General features: G+C 46.3%; 1 protein-coding gene across 1 annotated transcript in view; it reads right to left on the reverse strand.

Annotated features, from left to right (window-relative positions):
• The window catches only part of LOC143805878 (cytochrome P450 2G1-like), a 220,013-nt gene that overhangs the window by 94,044 nt on the left and 106,745 nt on the right, over nucleotides 1–19,224 (reverse strand). Inside the window, exons 5-6 of the mRNA XM_077285619.1 lie at nucleotides 4,563–4,739; nucleotides 3–144 (exon numbers count right to left, since the gene is read on the reverse strand). Coding sequence (XP_077141734.1) covers nucleotides 3–144; nucleotides 4,563–4,739 — 319 coding nt within the window. The remainder of the gene's footprint in view (nucleotides 1–2; nucleotides 145–4,562; nucleotides 4,740–19,224) is intronic.

Genomic DNA, 19,224 nt, shown 5'->3' on the forward strand with positions numbered 1-19,224 from the left:
ACCTTGTATCTCAGGATACTTTGCAAGTATTAAGAGACCGAAGCTTATTGTAATTGCAGTAGTCTCAGCACCAGCCAGAAACATGTCATATATAGTTGATTTGAGATTCGGTAGTGTAAAAACTGTATTGACATTCTTCTCTTCCTTTGAAAAAAAAACCCCAAAGGTGTTAATCATTTTTCTTGAGTACAACTTGGCCATGGAGAACATAAAGGGAGTCTGTAAACAAAAGTTGACTATTTAAACCAAGTGCAGGCGGTCATAACATCTTTGGCATGGTAGATCAGTATAGCTCACCTCCACACGACAATTGTCAATTGTCAATCAAGGAAGACGGTGCAGTTGGATGCAAATTAACTAGGTTGGAAGGTTCACTTAACTGCTAGCCATGCAAAAGGTGCACTGATGTGCAGGTACTTTCTTATAAATGTACAGGTCCTTCTCAAAAAATTAGCATATAGTGTTAAATTTCATTATTTACCATAATGTAATGATTACAATTAAACTTTCATATATTATAGATTCATTATCCACCAACTGAAATTTGTCAGGTCTTTTCTTGTTTTAATACTGATGATTTTGGCCTACAACTCCTGATAACCCAAAAAACCTGTCTCAATAAATTAGCATATCAAGAAAAGGTTCTCTAAACGACCTATTACCCTAATCTTCTGAATCAACTAATTAACTCTAAACACATGCAAAAGATACCTGAGGCTTTTAAAAACTCCCTGCCTGGTTCATTACTCAAAACCCCCATCATGGGTAAGACTAGCGACCTGACAGATGTCAAGAAGGCCATCATTGACACCCTCAAGCAAGAGGGTAAGACCCAGAAAGAAATTTCTCAACAAATAGGCTGTTCCCAGAGTGCTGTATCAAGGCACCTCAATGGTAAGTCTGTTGGAAGGAAACAATGTGGCAGAAAACGCTGTACAACGAGAAGAGGTGACCGGACCCTGAGGAAGATTGTGGAGAAGGACCGATTCCAGACCTTGGGGAACCTGAGGAAGCAGTGGACTGAGTCCACTGTGTGCAGGAAATGGGCTACAGGTGCCGCATTCCCCAGGTAAAGCCACTTTTGAACCATAAACAGCGGCAGAAGCGCCTGACCTGGGCTACAGAGAAGCAGCACTGGACTGTTGCTAAGTGGTCCCAAGTACTTTTTTCTGATGAAAGCAAATTTTGCATGTCATTCGGAAATCAAGGTGCCAGAGTCTGGAGGAAGACTGGGGAGAAGGAAATGCCAAAATGCCTGAAGTCCAGTGTCAAGTACCCACAGTCAGTGATGGTGTGGGGTGCCATGTCAGCTGCTGGTGTTGGTCCACTGTGTTTCATCAAGGGCAGGGTCAATGCAGCTAGCTATCAGGAGATTTTGGAGCACTTCATGCTTCCATCGGCTGAAATGCTTTATGGAGATGAAGATTTCATTTTTCAGCACGACCTGGCACCTGCTCACAGTGCCAAAACCACTGGTAAATGGTTTACTGACCATGGTATTACTGTGCTCAATTGGCCTGCCAACTCTCCTGACCTGAACCCCATAGAGAATCTGTGGGATATTGTGAAGAGAAAGTTGAGAGACGCAAGACCCAACACTCTGGATGAGCTTAAGGCCGCTATTGAAGCATCCTGGGCCTCCATAACATCTCAGCAGTGTCACAGGCTGATTGCCTCCATGCCACGCCGCATTGAAGCAGTCATTTCTGCCAAAGGATTCCCGACCAAGTATTGAGTGCATAACTGAACATTATTATTTGATGGTTTTTTTGTTTGTTATTAAAAAACACTTTTATTTGATTGGACGGGTGAAATATGCTAATTTATTGAGACAGGTTTTTTGGGTTATCAGGAGTTGTAGGCCAAAATCATCAGTATTAAAACAATAAAAGACCTGACAAATTTCAGTTGGTGGATAATGAATCTATAATATATGAAAGTTTAATTGTAATCATTACATTATGGTAAATAATGAAATTTAACACTATATGCTAATTTTTTGAGAAGGACCTGTAGATGTTGCCCTAAATGTGTTTACATAAGGCTGTAATGCGTCAATATATTTTACTTCATATGCAATATAATCATAATTGGATCTTGGGCCCAGAGCAAAGTTCTACAGAGTGAAGAGACAGCTGACGCAATTGGCCCTGGTGCCCAAGGAGAACCAAAAGTGCTATCATGTGTTCCAGATTTTGCGTTGAGGTCTGGATAAGGATGATGGGCTGTTTGTTTTGGTACTGTCCATATAGACATAAAACAATAGTTGTGGTTGGAGATGACCAAATGTATTCATGTCTAATTTAATTCTCATTTACAAAAATTTGCATTCCTTAGAACAGTGTTCCCCAACTCCGGTCCTCAAGAGCCACCAACAGGTTATGTTTTCAAGATTTCCTTAGTATTGCACAGGTGATGGAATTATTGCCTGTGCAGGTGATGCAATTATCACCTGTGCAATACTACGGAAATACTGAAAACATGACCTGTTTGTGGCTCTTGAGGACCGGAGTTGGGGAACACTGGTTTAGAACATAGATTTTTTCAATTCACTCTATGCGAATTCAGAAAAATGGCACCAAGCTTCAGCTGCCATTTTGCTGAACAGCAGACAGCAAGGCAAAACCATAAGAAAAAAAATAGTACACACCTCTTTTTGCTCACCTATCCCGTTGTCCCCATAGCCCCTTTTTTTTGTCCTTTTCCCTATATCCCATTGCATGTGTACTGTTCTCTTCAATCCAGGCCATGGTTTCCATCTTGATCTCGCCCCAAGATGTCTCAACACACAGTATTGTCATTCAGATGTATAGTTGAAATGGAGCCAAAGCCAGGACTGAAGAAACTGAAGAGGATAGGGGAAATAGTAAAAGAAGAGGAGCTGAGGACCAAACTGCAGGCTCTGGAGACAGCGCCACCAATGAATAATAATTTTTTTGTATTTACTCCCATTGGTTATTATTAGTGTTGACTCAGGACCTGACTATGTGACACCTGACCACTGCCGTAGTCCTGAGGTTGCAAAGCAGCGCCTGTCAGGACACAGTACAGTAGCTGTGCTGCCACCCAGGAGAAGTTTTCCCATGTAGACAACGCTACATCACTGGTGAGTTTTTTTCACTGCACCTCCACACCAGTCACACACTGCACAGCAACACAAACCTCCAATGTAAGAAACATAACAAAAGTGAAAAAAAACAAACACACACAAAGTGATATATATAAAGAAGATTACAAAAAAGATTGATACCTGCTGTCACTGATCAGGATCCTGCACAGGCCGCTCTGTGGTGTGTGCTGGCCCCGGGAGTGATGACTATAGATGAGCGAATTTGTTCGGATTTTGGCCCTGAATCTGATTTTGACATAGTCGGGCCATATTCGAACACTACTGGGGCCAAATGTATGTCTTATGCTCGGTTCCAAACATATTAGGTAATTTCTTCTCTCTTTGACTCTAATGTAGTTCGTCTGTGTTCGACGAATATTGCAAAAACAATATTGGAGTCTGATCGTATTCGGAACCAAATCCGAATACAAATTTGCTCATCTCTAGTGATGTCACTGTGATCTCTGACCACAGGACCACTGCGTTGTGTAATAATCTGCATCCCCTGGTGGAGGTTGCAGGTTACACAGTGCGGGAAGCAGACGCCGGGGGATGTGACAGACATCAGAAGGTGACTATGTAGTGTTTGGTTTTTTTTACATTTACAATGGTAACCAGGGTAAACATCGGGTTACTAAGTACAGGGCCGCGCTTAGTAACCCAATGTTTACCGTGGTTACCAGCGTAAAAGTAAAAAAAAAAAAAACTGTACATACTCACATTCCGGTGTCCTTCAGGTCCCTTGCCGTCTGCTTCCCGCTCTGACTGAGTGCCGCCGTAAAGTGAAAGCAGATCACAGTGGTGACATCACCGCTGTGCTCTGCTCTTACTTTCCGGCCGGCAGTCAGTCAGAGCGGGAAGCAGACGGCAAGGGACCTGAAGGACACCGGAATGTGAGTATGTACGTTTGTTTTTTTTTTACTTTTACGCTGGTAACCACGGTAAACATCGGGTTACTAAGCGCAGCCCTGCACTTAGTAACCCGATGTTTACCCTGGTTACAAGCGAACGCATCGTTGGATCGGTGTCACACACACCCATCCAGCGATGACAGCGGGAGATCCAGCGACGAAAGAAAGTTCCAAACGATCTGCTACGACGTACGATTCTCAGCGGGGTCCCTGATCGCTGCTGCGTGTCAGACACAGCGAGATCGTATGTATATCGCTGAAACATCACGGATCGTGCCGTCGTAGCGACGTAGTTCCACTGTGAGACGGTACCCTTAGTGTCAGGTCACTCCCCTTATCTTGGACCTCATAGCAGTTCCTTGATCCCTCTGTATGATAGGTAGGTCAGTGCTATTTATTGGACTATCCTTGACCAGATAAGTTTCAATTAGCAGTATATTGCATATCTATCTTGACTAACCTATTATAATATAATCCTTTTCATATGAGTTTTCAGAAAACATAAAAATTGAATTTACAGTCATGTTCAGGTGTCCACTTACTTGCTTCATGCGGAGAAGAAAGCAATCAATAAAATCTTGAGGGCAAGCTGGATCCAGTGTTTTTTGGTGGTTTCTAACCGTTTCTTCCAGAGCATCTTCAAGAGGTTCAAGAAGACTAAATATTTTATTGTGTGGCCCAGGTAAATAATACATGATTCCAGGAAACATATTATACAACTGCAATGAAGAAGTAAAAAATAAATTATTGCAGATGAAATATGTAGAACCCAAGATAGCTTCAACAGTTTACTTATAAAAACTGGACTAGCCTTCTATGTACTTTACAATGACAAGGCTTTCATGGACAGACATTGCACAAACCATCTTGCTCAGCAGGATCCAGGACCAACCTGGTCTCTCACAGATACAGGGATTCAGCGACATTTACAAAGTAACTGGTGGAGTGAGTTCAAAGAAATATTTTAAAAGCCAGGTCAGAATCAGAGAGATTGGAAGGACAAAATATCAACCAATAGCTAAGGCAAAAAAATGAGTCTGAGAACCGGAAGCCAGGCAGTAACAATAGGAAGAGATAAAAGTCAGACCTAGTGTAAGGGTCGGGCAGGGCAGTCGTTGTGGCTGAGGACTGCTGCTCCTGTACACCCTAGCCTTCCCTCACCTGAATATAACGTTTCTTAGTCAGCATGCCTGTGTCTTCAGGTCCAGCATAGCCAGATTCTCCTCTGTGCCACTGAAGGCTGTCTGCAGACGAATTTGTAAGAATAGAGACACAGTCCATTTCAACTTGAAACTGGACAACTTTACTGTCTTCATTTTTCACTACATCCAAGTGTGTCACAGCGTTTACATCAGGTTGCACATTACATACATTAGCAGCTTTCCTGCGCTTCTTTTCACATCCTCCAGTATCCTTCTGGGTAATAACGCCTTAGGCGGTACCGCAGCGTCCACCTTGTCAAGACTCACTATATTTGGGAATTCCCTCTTCTGTTTCGCAATAGATCTAAAGGCATCTGCCCACGTAATGACCTGCCACATATTGGACAATTTACAGCCCTGTACTCTTCCTGGACTGTTTCCTTCCTTCTCTTTCACACTGCTGCAACACTGCTGCTTGACACTGTGCTTCTCTTCTAAAGACACCAGGATGACTGGGCTTCACTGCTTCCTCATACGTTGCTTGCCTGCTGAGACTTCTTGGGCCTAAGACCCATGTGAATGGTAAGGGCGCTCAGTCCCTTCTCTCCTCTAGCTAAACATCTCTCTAGACTTATTAATCAGCAGCCTCTCCTACAGTTAACCCTATCCTACACTATACACTATCTGGAAGCTCTCTACACTATAATGCCCCCAACTAGTCGCCAAATATGAACATTACATTTTCCCTATCAAAAGTACAAAATACGATACATAGAAATACATTGTTATACAGAAAACGGTAATACACTCATTAGTGTAGCAGTACCATTACTTATAGGCAGTAACACATATCATGTGGCAATACCATTATCTAAATATGTACAAATATATATCCATATGTACACACCCAGCCGGGATGTGCTTAAGGGCGGGGTTTAGGACAGCTTACCCCAACCCTACTACACTAGGGTCAATTCAATATGGCATCCAGAGGTTAATTAAATATACTGTTGGGAAAGGAGCCTGGTCAGAATCACAAAAGATGAGCCCATTATAATAGAACCTGGTGGTTTAAATAACGCATTCTAAAAGTTCATTGGTCATTGAACCTGCCATGTTTCACTTATTGAAACCTTTACTTGGCTAACTATTCCTCAAGAAACCCTGTAAATCATATTAGTCACCTGTTTTGATAGAGGTTATGGTAATCAAAATCCATAAAGCTATCTCTTAAGAAGGAAAGTGTCACCCTCACCTTGAGAGTTGAAGCATGGCTTAAATGGGTTGTCCTCTACTAGGACAACCTCTTCTTGATCTAAATGTTTGACACTGATTTAATAGAAAAAGCTTATACTCACTTCCTATGCCGATGCCATTCCAGCCATGTCAACACTCGCGTTCCTGGGGCTGTTGTGCGGTTGTTATGACAGGTGAGTCTTGTGCCCAATCAGTGCTGTCCTCACTGTCTCTACCTTTGTACAATCAAACATCAAGAGGAAATGAGAGAGCTGACTTCCTCATGATGTTTGATTTGTCCATAGGTGGAGCTAGAGACGTCAGCACTGATTGGGCATCAGGCTGATGTTACATTACAACTGCACAAGAGCTCCAGGAATGTGAGTGCCGACACTGCTGAAATGGTACCAGCACAGAGAGTGAGTATAAGCTTTTTTTATTTTATTAGGGCCAATCATGGGGTATGAGACAGGGATGTTCAATTAGTGGACAACTTCTTTAACTATGAATTTGTAAGAAGAAGGATCGGGCTGTGGGTACCTCCTCTGCGCCAGGTCCGGAACTGTCAGGGCTGTCTCCTTTGCTGTCCAGGGAAACGCTTAGTGGACCAGACCTAGACTTGCATCCGGGAGCAGGGGGTGTGGCTAAGCTAAAAAATCCACAGTGTGCGTGGAAGCGGTCAGATTTGGCAGGAACAGACAGTATGCAGCAGAGAGAAGTGAGTGCTCCAGCCCTCGAGCACTGCAGCAGCACCGTCCCGTGCCCGAGCATCCCCGCTGCCACCCTCAAAGACTGTGCACAGAGATGGGTAGAGTCCCCGCTGGCCTTCACAAAACAAGGTGCAGAACACTTCGGGCCTGCTCATGTGCTGCCTGTGTGATCGCTATCTGCACTCTGACCCTCCAGTCTATATTTGCCGAGCCACATTAGGTTCAAGCTGTGCTGCGACCTGTATCCTCTCCACTGCACCTGTATATGGACTAGAAGCTCAGTGGAAGATATCAGAGACTAACCGCTGCTGCCAGAAGATGGATCATTGTTATCTACAGGACTTTACCAGAACAACCCCCCATCAGCCGTTGTTGATGCCATCACTTGTCTTGCAACCCCACAGCCTGAGAACTGACTGACTGGATAAGTTAATCCTACACGAATTATTGGTTTTATTAGATCCGTTGTTCCTCCAACCAGTATATCCTTTACTTCTGAACTGCTTATTTCCCCATTTAACTGTTTACCTCCCTGCGTGGAATATCCCTGTGTTAACTAAAATTGTTAACTCTTGCTCTGTCTCTTGTCTGTCAACCTGCTCTCACTTGGTGTAGTTGGTAGCATACAGTCCACAGGCACCCAGAGACAGACCAAGCGGATGGTGCCCCAAGGGCCAGCATCTCATTGGGGACAATGTTGAGTAACCTCCCAAAATTTACAGGGAACAACACCCTACTATGGGACTGGAGTGAACAGATCAGGGGTATGCTGAGGATGCACCCCATGACCCCCCGCAATGGAGGCAGAGATTGCAATGATGGCCTTGGACGGAGAGGCGAGAAGCTCTGTCATGTTCGGGCCCCCCACGAGCAAGACACCTTCAACAAAGTGTTACAAATCTTAGAGGAAATGCACGGAGACCCCACAAGCGTCAGAGAATTGCACATGTGCTTGTTTAGCCATGTCCAAAGGGACAGGGAGTCCATGACAGTACAAGAATGCACTGCAGGCAATCAATGCTGTGATTACTAAACGATAGGGCGTAGGTGTAGGACCCCCTGTTATATTTCTGCAGGATCAGTTAGTGGCAGGCTTTAGAGATGCGCTGCTTAAACAAGCTTTGCGAGAGCGCTTGTGGGTAAATCTGCGTATGTCGTTTTTAGAAGTTGGGGCCAAAGTGCCTGCACCTGAGCAAGAGCAGGGGCTGATAGTCCAAACAGGAAAGGTCTGGAGTGGGGAGGTCTCCGTTTCACAAGCCACCAAACCAAGCTGGGTGAGAGAGCTTCAGAAAGAGATCCAGGATATGCGAGAGGAATGGTCTGATTTGAAGAAGAAACCTTCAGCAGCCCTGAACTCATCTGGGGGCAGAAATGACCCCAAGCCTCACTGGGAAATGAGAACGCCTCGCCTAGAAGAGCAGCCGACCTGTTACAACTGTGGAGGCACACTCCATTTTGCTTGGGGATGTGCATGATGGGGAAGACCTCTCCACCATCATCCATTAAACTAGGAGGCTCAGTGGCTGGGGGACGCCGCACGGAGCCTGAGCAGTCAAGGATGAGAGCAAGATGACCCACAAGTTTAGTTTCCCTGAGTCCTCTCATTTGGGCTGAAATGGATGGTCGGGCCGTCCACTGCTTAGTTGATACCGGTTCTCAAGTGACCTCTATGCCTGAGACCTACTTCAGAAGTCATTTCCCCCAGACGATTCAACCTGAAGGAGGCCCCGTGATCAAGTTGACAGTGGCTAATCAGTTGCCCATCCCAGTCGCAGAGGTGGTCTGGATGCAAATCACTGTGTGTGGTAAAAATGTGGGCCAGAAAGGAGTCGTGTTGACCATTGGGGACCCTGACAATGGCCCCGCTGTGACTTTAGGGATGAACGTGTTGATAGAACTTGGAAACATCCCGATCAATGAGACAACCGATGTGTTCCTGAATTGGTGAAGCCCTCGCACCCCTCAGAAGAAAGTATTCCAGCAGTTGATCCAGATGGCCCAGGCCGAAGAGACCTCGAGTAAAGGAAAAACATTGGGTAAGGTGATCGTCCCGGCCACCGCCAACCTTGTCGTCCCACCAGGTCAAACTGTGCTCACTCTGCCTATCCAAGCCTGTACCCCCCTCGAAGGAGTCGAAGTCCAGATAGAGCCAGCTTTTGTGGAGCAGCGATGGGTGACCTGCATGGCTAAGTACAGATATAAGAACGCCTATCGGAAAGGAGCTGAGAACCCACATGCTGACGCTTTATCACGAGTGACGCTTGAGAGACCTGGACCTAACTGAGATGAAGAACTGGAAGCTGAAGAAATCCCTGAATTCCGTAATTCCACCAGGACGGTGGTTGCTATGCAGGGACAGAGGAGGAGATGCCTAGAAGATGCACCCTGGGACTATCCCATGATGACAGGGTACAACGTCAGCAGGAAGATAGGGAACTCGCTCGGATCAGGCAATGGGTACCTCTGAAACAACTTCCCAACCAAAGGGAGAGAGACGCCCTGTCTCCAGGAACTCTGCGGATCCTTCGGCAGTGGGAAAGGCTCCAACTGGAAGATGGTCTATCAGAAAGTCCAGTTGACCCAAGAACTTGGAATCACTTGGCAAATTGTGCTCCCCGACACACTGCTTCACCTGGCCGCACAAAGGCTCACAAAAGAGGGGGTCACTTTGGCCCAGAGAAGACGTTCTGGTTGCTGAAGAAGTTAGTCCATCGTCGTCGGCTGAAAGCTGTGGTAGATGAGGCCTGTCGGCAATGCAGAAGCTGTGAGCTAGCTAAACCTCCGGAACAGAGGGGTCTTACACACACCATCATGACTTCTGCTCCCTTAGAGGTATTGATTAGTGATGAGCGAGCACTAAAATGCTCGGGTGCTTGTTGCTTGGGTCGAGCAAATTGGAATACTCGGGTATTAGGCCAGAACAACGAGCCCAATGTAAGTCTATGGGAGACTCGAGTATTTTTACCGCGATCCCCCGGGGGTCCTTTTAAGGTCTAAAAACATCTGAAAATGATGAAATCACTGCTTAAATGACACAGGGACATCATGGGGATTGCCCCTGGAAGCATTCCTGACTCCTAGTTCACAGCTTTAATCAATTTTTTTCGAGATTCATGCCATTTTTCCCGGTGCCACAAAAAACACATTAAAACAAAACTAAAATGGGTTTTGCTTGGGAATATGTCAAGGTACATCCTTTGCAGGTTAATGACTTGCCTGTAAGGCCAAATATTTAACCCCAGACCGATAATTTCCTCCCCCACTTAGGCTTAGTTCAAAAGCAGCGTTTTTGAAGCGTTTTTCAACTTTAACATTGCTTTCAACCACTACAAATGCATTCACTGGGAAATGTCATTGTAACATGTAACACCCCTAGCTGGCCATGTGGTGTGTGACACATAAGCAGACCCATCTTGTTTCATTTACAAAGGAGCGACTCTTAAAGTCACAGAGACTATTTTTAATGATGCATCAGGTGGCATTAATCTTCACTCCACCTCTTAGCCACAGGTGTTTTAATAGCAGCAGGACCATTACCCCTCCACAGAGAGAGAGAGATTTTAATCTAAGAAGAGGATTCACAGTAGGTTCCCATTCAGATGAAGACGTTTATTCTCAGCGAGGAAATGAAAGTCTAGGTCCTGGTATACGAGAGATGTCTTAATGTGGCTACCAGGTACACATGAATTGGCAAATTTATGCGCCAAACGCCCTCATTTTTTCATATTTCTAATGCAGTAATGCAGATCAATTTTCATGTATCATGTTTGCATGTTTTGGCGCCGCAGTTTGCTGCCGAGTTAAGAAGTAGGCCCAAAGTAATGTCATGCCCAATTCCCCAATGTGGGATCCTTTTATAAAAAAATAAAAGAGTGCCATCACAGCCCCCATTGGCCAAAATGAACTGTACAGAGCACGATCACACTGGTGATCTACTGGCAGGTACAGGATAGATTGCAGGAGACCGAGTTAAGAAGTAGGCCCAAAGTAATGTCATGCTCAATTCTCCAATGTGTTGTCCTATTTGGACTTAAAAATATAGTGCCATTAGAGCCCACTTGCCCTAAATTCACTGGCCTATAACAGAACAGAGCACATTCACCTTGGTGATATAGTGGTTCTGGATGATGAGGATGAGGATAAGGAGGAGGATAAGAAAAAAACAGACCAAATCTGGAAGCGTAAACCCATGTGTGGTTGTGAAGAGGTGCATGAGAATACACCTCCCCAAAAGAGAGAATATATATCACTTGGTGGTGTACAGAATTCTTTCCCAATCCAGCCCTTGTTCATTTTTATAAGAGTCAGCCTGTCAGCATTTTCAGTTGACAGGCGGATGCACTTATCTGTTCCACCAGCGGCACTAAAAACCCTCTCTGACAGAATGCTAGCAGCAGGGCAGGCCAGGACCTCCAAGGCATAGAGAGCCAGTTCATGCCACGTGTCCAGCTTGGATACCCAATAATTAAAGGGTACAGAGGAATCACGGAGGATATTTGTACAATCTGCAAGGTACTCCCTCACCATAAACATTGCACTTCTTGTGACAACACCCCTTGCCTCTGGGCCACCATGATGGGAATTTTCTAAATAATTCTGCTACAAGGGCCCTGTGGTACTGCAACATTTTAAAGCACCTCTCACCTCAGACAGAAAAGATTGAAAGTTCTCCTTGTAGCATGGGTCTAGAAGTGTCACCAACCAGCAATGAGTGTCACCCAAAATTTTGATAATGCGAGGGTCATGTGAAATGCAGCGCAACATAAAGTTAGCCATGTGTGGCAGACTGCTAACAGGCAAGATTTCTGTGTCCCCACCAACAGGACAACTGACCAAGCTGTCCTCCTCATCCTCCTCCTCCCTGTCCTCAGGCCATCCCCGCTAAACACCCGCCAATACAGATGTGTTTGTAGTACCGTCTATAGCGCATGAAAATAGCTCCTGTTCTTCCTCCACCTCCTCATTGCCTACCAATCCACGTTGCGAAGTCATGAGGCTGGGCTGATTGTAATCCCCCTGTATGTTTCCTTGCTCCATGTCCTCATGCTCTGCCTGCAATGCATCCTCTATAACTGTGAGCAGAGAGGTTTTCAGAATGCTGAGAAGCGGGATAGTGATGCTAATTATGGTGTCATCGCCGCTCACCATCTTGGTGCAGTCCTCAAAGTTTTGGAGGATGGTACATATGTCTGACATCCATGTCCACTCATGAGGTCTTATGTGTAGAGTATGAACGGAATATCGATGCCCTTGTTGATGTTGGTAGTTAACAACTGCCCTCTTCTGCTCACAATTCCTTTCCAACATATGCAGCGTAGAGTCCAGCGCGTGGGGACATCACACACCAGTCAGTGAACTGGAAGCTGCAAACGCTGCTGAAGCACTGCAAGGGTGGCTGAAGCTGTAGCTGACTTTCTGAAATGGGCAGACGGCGTACTTTCACTAGCAGATCTGGCAGCTCCAGGTAGCTTTTTAGAAAATGTTGAACCACTAGGTTAAGCCCATGGGCCAAGCAAGGTACGGTTGTGAGCTCACCTTGCCTCAGAGCCACCAGAAGGTTACGGCCATTGTCACACATGACCATACCTGGCTGGAGGTTCAGCGGTGTCATCAAAACATCTGACTGCTCTTTCAGAGCTGTCCGCAACTCTTCTGCATTGTGCGGTTTGTCACCTATGCAGATTAGCTTCAGCACAGCCTGTTGCCGCTTGGCTGAGGCAGTGCTGTAGTGCTTGCAGCTTCTGACTGAGGAGTGGATTTCAGAGAAGGAGGATGAGGAGGAGGAGGTGCAGGAACTGTAGACTGTGGGGGCAACCCAGATTGAGGTAGGCCCAGCAATCCTCGTCTTTGGAAGGATGTGTTTCATCCCAAGGTTCCAACTGGGTCCCGGCTTCCACTATGTTAACCCAGTGTGCCATCAGTGAGATGTACCGTCCCTGCCCACAAGCACTTGTCCACGTGTCCATGGTTAGGTGGACTTTCCCTGTAACAGCATTGTTGAGGGCACGGGTAATGTTGTGGGCCAAATTTATTGGATTGGACTGGACTTTGCCTTTTATCCTTAATAAATTTGTAAGTTTTTGGAAGCTTTTTTCTCTTTTTTGGATTACTTGCTCACGTGATGACTACACGATATCTGTGCTTCCCCACAACACATGCTGACAGGTGAACTGGTAAATATTTTTTTCTTTTTTCTGCTAAGTGGTCCTGGAGCCTTGGGTTCAGCCTACAAATTCAGGTGCTTTGCTGCCATGTTGGTGGTGGTCAGGCTGATGCGTGAATGGCAGGTGCTGCAAATGGCCTGTTTGGGGTTATCGGCAGAGTCTTTAAAAAAATAGCCAGACTGAGGAAGATCTCACAGGTGGAATGGCAACTTCACTCATGTTGGTGTTGCGGGGAATGGATGCACGCCTTCTGTCTGTGGCCACGACACTGCTTCTTCCTGCCTGTTGGGGGGATATGCCTTCTTCCCCCTGTGTGCTGCTGTCCTCACTATGCATGTCCTCCTGCCAGGTTGGGTCACTCACTATGTCATCCACCACCTCGTCTTCCACATCCGCACCCTGCTCCTCCTCCTGACTTTCTGGCAATTGTGTCTCATCATCGTCCAACTCTTGTGACACTTTCCCACCATCGCCTTCATGTGACCGAGGCTGGTTAAAGCTTTGGGCAGCTCTACATGCGATATCATCTGTCCCCACTTGAGGTTGACTGACAGAGTCCAGAATCTTGAAATGGAAAACTGAACAGCTCTTCAGATTGTCCATGTGTGGGATTAGTTGTCTCAGTGCACTCGGCATGGTGGGAAGAAGGAAGATCAGGGTGAGGAATATCCAGACCACACTCATGGCTACTCAGACTTGACAGTGTAGAAGACATGGTGTTGGTGGTGGCTAAGTGACTGGAAGCATTAGCCGCTATCCAACCAACAACCATTTCACACTGGTCTGGCTTCAATAGTGGTGTGCTGTGGTCCCCTAGAAACTGGGACAGGAAGGTTGAGCGAGAAGATGTGGGTGTTTGTTGTTGCCCACTTTCACGTTGGCTACGGCCTCGTCCTCTGCATGAACCATCATCATCAGGTCCACTTCCCCGTCCCTTGCCTTGCCCATTTTAAATGGACTACTGCACTATTTCAAATGCTAAACAAAAATGTATTTATTAGTAGTGAAATAATATCTGATCAGTATGCTTGCAAATCGATTTTTCTAACCCAAACACTAGGCAAGCCTCAGCCAGATCTAACAGACTGTATTCAATTTTTGGGGGCTTTTTGGTAAAGTAATTGTATGCAAAATACTGCTGTATAGAAGTAGAGTATCACACAGCTAAAAAAAGAGATACACCGGCCTACAATGACAAAACTTGGAGCACGCAGATATATGACGGCTGTCACGGAAATAACACACTGGCAAATATGTGGCCTTTTTTTGGTTTGATATGCAAAAATGCTGTATATAATTTGGGTAGCAGACAGCAAAAAAAGTATTTCAACAGCCTAAAATGCGCTAATTTGAAGCACGCAGAAATATGAGGCTTGTCACCGAAATACCACACTGGCAAATACAGTATGTGCCCTTTTAATTTTTTTTTTTTTGGCTAAATAGTGCTTTATATAATTGCAGTGACAGACAGCAAAAAAAGGGGTACACCGGCCTACAATGACCAAACTTGGAGTACGCAGATATATGACGGCTGTCACGGAAATACCACACTGACAAATATGTGGCCTTTTTGTTTGCTTGATATGCAAAATAGTGCCGTATAGAATTTGCGTATCAGACAGCCAAAAAATAAGTACACCGGCCTACAATGAGCAAACTTGGAGCACGCAGATATATGAGGCCTTTTTCGGTGAATTTAAAACGCACAAAAAAATAAAAAATGTGGCACAAGGCTAGCACACACAACTATGCTATGTATGCCTGACAAACTATGATTTTTCAACAGGCCTCAGTCTGACAGAACAGACTGTACACTCACCGGCCACTTTATTAGGTACACCATGCTAGTAACGGGTTGGACCCCTTTTGCCTTCAGAACTGCCTCAATTCTTCGTGGCATAGATTCAACAAGGTGCTGGAAGCATTCCTCAGAGATTTTGGTCCATATTGACATGATGGCATCACACAGTTGCCGCAGATTTGTCGGCTGCACATCCCAAAGATGCTCCATACAAGGCAGGATGGATCCATGCTTTCATGTTGTTTACGCCAAATTCTGACCCTACCATCCGAATGTCGCAGCAGAAATCGAGACTCATCAGACCAAGCAACGTTTTTCCAAACTTCTACTGTCCAATTTCGATGAGCTTGTGCAAATTGTAGCCTCAGTTTCCTGTTCTTAGCTGAAAGGAGTGGTACCCGGTGTGGTCTTCTGCTGCTGTAGCCCATCTGCCTCAAAGTTCGACGCACTGTGCGTTCAGAGATGCTCTTAGGCCTACCTTGGTTGTAACGGGTGGCGATTTGAGTCACTGTTGCCTTTCTATCAGCTCGAACCAGTCTGCCCATTCTCCTCTGACCTCTGGCATCAACAAGGCATTTCCGCCCACAGAACTGCCGCTCACTGGATTTTTTTTCTTTTTCGGGCCATTCTCTGTAAACCCTAGAGATGGTTGTGCGTGAAAATCCCAGTAGATCAGCAGTTTCTGAAATACTCAGACCAGCCCTTCTGGCACCAACAACCATGCCACGTTCAAAGGCACTCAAATCACCTTTCTTCCCCATACTGATGCTCGGTTTGAACTGCAGGAGATTGTCTTGACCATGTCTACATGCCTAAATGCACTGAGTTGCCGCCATGTGATTGGCTGATTAGAAATTAAGTGTTAACAAGAAGTTGGACAGGTGTACCTAATAAAGTGGCCAGTGAGTGTATATTTAGGGGGGTAAATTTTTGGAAAAAAAAAATCCAACTAGGTATAGAGTAAAGAAGCTGCAGCAGCAGACAGTTATGGATCTTTGGGAGGGATGCAGGGGAAGCTATGTACGCACATACAGTGCCTGGAGGCCTTGCACTGATGTGGATATGCCGTGCCCTGCCTACCTAGCGCTGCAATATTGGGACCCACAAATTAGCCCTAAAAAGGACTGTTGGTTTCTCAGGAGTTGTGGATGTAAGAGTTGCAGACCTACACTAGCTCTAAAAACCACGATTCTGACCCTATTTCGGCACCAGCTCTCCCTACTCTCACTGAATCAGAACAGAATGCGGCAAGCAGGGGGGTGCCAGGTCTTTTATACTCGGGATGATGCTGTATAGCCAAGCTAATCACTGCATGACCACAACAAAGATGGCTGCGGCGTTTCATGGCCTGGCAGACAATCCCTGCACCGTGATTGGGTCTCCAAAGTCTGCCAAAAATGCTGGGTGGAGACACCAGTTACCACCGAATAATTACGTAAATGCTCGCTGAGTACACCGAGCATAGTGATACTCGGGCGAGTAACGAGCAGTGGTGAGCACATTCACTCATCACTAGTATTGATGATTGACTACTTGACTGCAGGCCCGGCTCATCTTGGATATGAACACTGTCTGGTGATGACCGACCACTTCACCAAATTTGCTGTGGTGACCCAGACACAGGACCAGACTGCTCAGGCCATTTGCAGAGACTTCATTCAAGTGTACGGCTGTCCAAAGAGAATTCATTTTGATGAGGGCGCCTGTTTTCAGGGACGACTGATGGAAAAACTGTCATCTGTATCAGATTGAGAAATTCCGGATGACGCCATACCACCCCCAAGGAACTGGGGCCTGCAAACATTTCAATCATACATTGATTTAGGTGCTGAGGACATTAGATTAAGACAGGAAAGTTGGCTGGCCTGAGTTTGTGGCGGAATTAGTTTGGGTGTACAACAACCGAGTCCATCACACCTCTGGATACACCCCATGCTGTTGTGAACTCTGTTCTCGTACTCCCTCCTGTAGTCAGGAATGGTATTTCTGTGAGTTCTGTCCGTGGGTTCCCTCTGGTGGCTGGAGGTGGAGCTGCTGGTCTTAAAGTGGCTTCCTCAGCTGCATCGTTTAGTACTGGGCTGGTTCCTCTATTTAACTCTGCTCAGATCGTTACTTGATGCCAGCTGTCAATGTATCAGTACTGGTTCAGATCTCACTTGGATCTCCTGATGACCTGTCTACTGCAATAGAAGCTAAGTCCCTGCTAAGCTCATTTTGTTGTTCATTTGTGTGCTGAATATATTTCTGAGTACCTGCTAAGTTCTGTCCAGCTGGCTATTATGATATTGTCTCGCTAGCTGGAAGCTCTGGGTTGCAGAGTGGCACCTACCGCACCGTGAGTCGGTGCGGTGGTTTTTTGCCCACTCTGCGTGGCTTTTTGTAGTTTTTTGTGCTGACCGCAAAGATCCCTTTATCTGTCTTCTGTCTATTTAGTCAGTCTGGCCTCCTTTTGCTGAAACCTGTCTCATTCCTATGTTTGTGCCTTCCTCTTAACTCACAGTCAATATATGTGGGGGGCTGCCCTTTTCCTTTGGGGAATTTCTCTGAGGCAAGGTGAGGCTATATTTCTCTTTAGGGGTAGTTACCTCTCAGGCTGTGAAGAGTCGTCTAGGCAGTCAGGCACGATCCACGGCTAATTCTAGTGTGTGTGATAATAGGATCAGGGTTGCGGTCAGCAGAGCTCCCACTTCCCAGAGCTCGCTCTATTTTTGCAGTTTGACTATCAGGTCATTTCAGGTGCTCCTAACCACCAGGTCCATAACACCATGCACCCTGCTGTTTGGCTGACAAGAGTGAGAGATCACTGAGCTGGAATTGGAACCAGAGGAGGACTAACCACAGATGGGGGTGTCCACCTGGGTCCGTGAACATTGACACCGATTGCAGATCATTGTCTGATCTTATATCGTCTGGTGCAGACCAAGTTCCGGGAGCTGAACATTCTGAGATAACTCCCCTGCGAGAGACAGCTCTTAAGGCTGAGGACCGCGTGTTGGTCCAAAACAAGCGTCCTCAAGGCAAGTTGGAGCATCAGTGGGAAAACACCCCGTAGCAGGTGAAACAAATCGGGAACAATGGTCCTGTTTATGAGATTCAAGCTGAAGGGGAAGAAGTGGTGAATTGCAACATGCTACGTCCTTGCTTGTCATGAGACCTCGACCAGCCAGAAAGAGCACAAGTTGCTCCTGAGCTACCCCTTCCTGCAGCCTTTGACTATGACGAGGAATAATTCTCTGAGGCATCACCCATTGGCCCAGCAGAGGAACAGGAGCTTGAAGCTCCTGAAATGGCTCCTCCATTGAACCTGGGCGCGTCCCCGCCCTTGCCCATTCAACCTGACTCTACTACTCAACCTGTCGACACTACTCAACCTGACGACACTATTTAATCCAGCTTACTCCGCACCAAACGGACAACAGCTGGAGTCCTACCCAACCGATAAGAACAAGACCAATTTATTTGGCAGTGAATTGTTCAAGAGAAGGAAGAATGTCAACGTTTGCTACAGGAACTCTCGCCTGTGGAATGGCAAGCAAGAGGAGAGGGGCAGTGTAAGAAGAAGGACCGGGCCATGGGTACTTGCTCTGTGCCAGGTCCGGAATTGTTGGGGCTGTCTCCTCTGTTGTCCAGGGGAAAGCTGAGTGGACCGGACCTAGACTTGCATCCGGATGCAGGAGGAGTGGCTAAGCTAAAAAAGGCACAGCGCATGGAAGCGGTCAGATTTGGCGGGAACAGACAGCGTGCAGCAGACAGAAGTGAGTGCTCCTGCCCTAGAGCACTGCAGCAGTGCTGAACCGCACCCAAGCATCCCCGCTGCCACCCACAGAGAGTGTGCACAGAGAATCACAGCATTCTCGCTAGCCTTCACAGAGCAAGGTGCAGAACACTTCGGCCTCATGAGATGCTCCGTAGAAACATTTGCCCCAATGCTGCTGCGATTTTCAAAAAAATGACATACTCACCTCTTGTCCTGAGCAGGCGTGGACACCAGCACTTGCAATATTCACCTGTCCCCGTTCCACTGCCGGATGCCGCTCTGTCTTCTGGCTCTCTGCAGTGACTGTTCAGGCAGAGGGCGGCGTGCACACTAAACATGTCATCGCGCCTTCTGACCTGAATCTCATAGCCAGTGGATGCAAAAGATGAGCAGC

The sequence above is a fragment of the Ranitomeya variabilis genome, chromosome 2, assembly GCF_051348905.1.
Source record: "Ranitomeya variabilis isolate aRanVar5 chromosome 2, aRanVar5.hap1, whole genome shotgun sequence".
Classification (NCBI taxonomy): domain Eukaryota; kingdom Metazoa; phylum Chordata; class Amphibia; order Anura; family Dendrobatidae; genus Ranitomeya; species Ranitomeya variabilis.